The 2,263-nt window shown below is 37.5% G+C and overlaps 1 protein-coding gene across 1 annotated transcript; it reads left to right on the top strand.

Annotated features, from left to right (window-relative positions):
* Positions 1–407: 407 nt before the first annotated feature.
* Positions 408–1,144, top strand: LOC125788852 (class II histocompatibility antigen, B-L beta chain-like). Its single transcript, XM_049472729.1, has 2 exons — positions 408–751; positions 1,017–1,144. Exons 1-2 carry the CDS (start codon positions 493–495, stop codon positions 1,142–1,144), a joined length of 387 nt encoding a protein of 128 aa, XP_049328686.1. The 5' UTR covers positions 408–492.
* The last annotated feature ends 1,119 nt before the right edge of the window (positions 1,145–2,263 follow it).

The following is a 2,263-nucleotide window of genomic DNA, read 5'->3' as shown; positions in this document are numbered from 1 at the left end:
GTGTGTGTGTGTAACGACTGAAGATGTACACAGATCTCATGCATGGCTATGATAGGATTGGACAGCTGACTGTTGACTGTTGTCAGGGTTTTAATTGGTCAGTGTCACACCTCTAATTCCTGCCTCCAAGATAAAAACACGGCAGATATTTACCTGAACACACCTCACTTCCAGACCACCACGCCCATCAGTTTAGATTTTTTTTCTTAACTCCAACACTATTTTAACAGTGTGGGATGCAAGGTGTAAAAATAGACTATTGAGGGGGTGTAAGATAGCAACGTGCATTGTGACGCACCTTCTGCAGGGTGTACAATATGGTTCTATATCTTTATTTCTTTCTTCTTATTCACTTTGGTGAAATACATTTTTGTTGAATTAACATGAACTGTGTCCAATTGAGGCTAGTTAAAGACTTCTCAACTATGAAAAAATTCGGATAAAATTTTTAAATCAACCATTTTCTCTGCAGGGGATATATCTGTGTTCACAATGAAGTCTGTGAAAAACCCCAGTAAACTGAACCTGAGCTGCCTGGCAACGGGATTCTACCCCAAAGATGTGAAGATGAGTCTGAGGAAGTTCAACACTGAAATTCCTGATCATCTGATCACATCTTCTGCAGTCAGACCCAATGATGATGGAACCTACCAGCTGAGGAAGAGTGTGGAGATCAGTGGTGATGATCCAGCAGATTACGACTGTTACGTGTCTCACAGCTCCCTCACAGAACCAGTGATGAAGAAATGGGGTAAATATATATTTTTGTTATTCAGCTGCATTTACTATAATTACTATGATTTATTAACAAAACATTTATATAAGTTTTATTTAATGAATATAATTAAATAATCTGGACTGATTTATTTACAACTAAATTAGGACTAACATTTGCAGTATCTCATCCAATACAATATGAATAGATTGGCATTATCAACATAAATACAGGTGAGAAATGAAAGGAAAATCCTGACTAATGCACTTTATGTTCATTGTTTCATCTAATTGTACAACAGAGGACCCCGGAGGCGTGAATGTGACCCCGAATATGACCTTCGTCTGGTCTATTGGTCTGGTCTTCCTGGTGCTCCTCCTCTTCCTGGTTGTGTGTGTTCTGAAAAAGAAAGGGACAATCTGTGAGTAGAGCTACCTAATTACTACATAATCAGACATTCTCAATTCTCTAGTGATCATCACATCAGTGTGTTATCTTGTCTCTTGAGGAATAGACCTCTGTGTAACGCCATATTTATACCCCAGTGAAACAAGAGTTGGTGAATTACTAACTAAAGGTTCCTAGATACTTTGATCTACTTTAGAGACTACAGTAGGAATTACAGAAATGGTTCAAATACATACAGGATTTTTTTTGTTCACTTGAGTTGAAGGTTGCATTTTACTAAATATTTTCAGAGTGAGATTATGTTTCTGCAACAAAAATTAAATTTATTTTAAGGCTTTTAACACATTTTAACTAGGGGTGCCAATAATTATGGAGGGCGCTGTATAGGATGAGCAAGGACATGATCAGAGGTCTCAGTTAACGGTTTCAGTTCCAAAAAGAGCTTGATTAGGTGTAAATAGGCTTTCAACAGTATGAAATTAAGGAGATGGAGTACAACGTGATTCTGTTAACTGGAGCATCAATTTTATCTTGTGTGGGTTTTTCAGGTAAGGGAAGAGGTAGTGGATCAGATCCAGTCAGAAATGGAAATGTGTCATACACCCCAGCTCATACCGGTAAGACGGCTTCATATTCAACATTTCAGAGCTAAGTTCTTTTAGCTTTGAGGCAGCAATGCTGATGAAAAAATACGGTAACACTTTACTTGGATGGTCCATTTGATGGCCTCTTTGATGCTCAACTGACATTTAACTAGCATTTAACTACATCTCTATTAAATGCAAATGAACTAAAAGGTGAAAGTAAATTCTCTATTGAATATAACCCTACATTCAACTCTAATCCAAACACTTATCTTAATATTTTAGGATTGGGTTTAGGGTTAGATTTTAAGCTTAGGTTAAGGTTAGGGTAAGGGTTAGGTGTAGGGATAGATTTTAGGGTTGATTAAGGGTTAAGGCTAGGGTTAGGTGTAGGGTTAGATTTTAGGGTTGATTAAGGGTAAAGGTTAGGGTTAGGTGTAGGGTTAGGTTTTATGGTTGATTAAAGGTTAAGGTTAGGGTTAGGTGTAGGGTTAGATTTTAGGGTTGATTAAGGGTTAAGGTTAGGGTTAGGTGTAGGGTTAGATTTTAGGGTTGA

This window comes from Astyanax mexicanus, unplaced genomic scaffold (assembly GCF_023375975.1).
Source record: "Astyanax mexicanus isolate ESR-SI-001 unplaced genomic scaffold, AstMex3_surface scaffold_31, whole genome shotgun sequence".
NCBI classification, from domain to species: domain Eukaryota; kingdom Metazoa; phylum Chordata; class Actinopteri; order Characiformes; family Acestrorhamphidae; genus Astyanax; species Astyanax mexicanus.
This window is presented reverse-complemented; position numbering and strand designations above follow the sequence as displayed.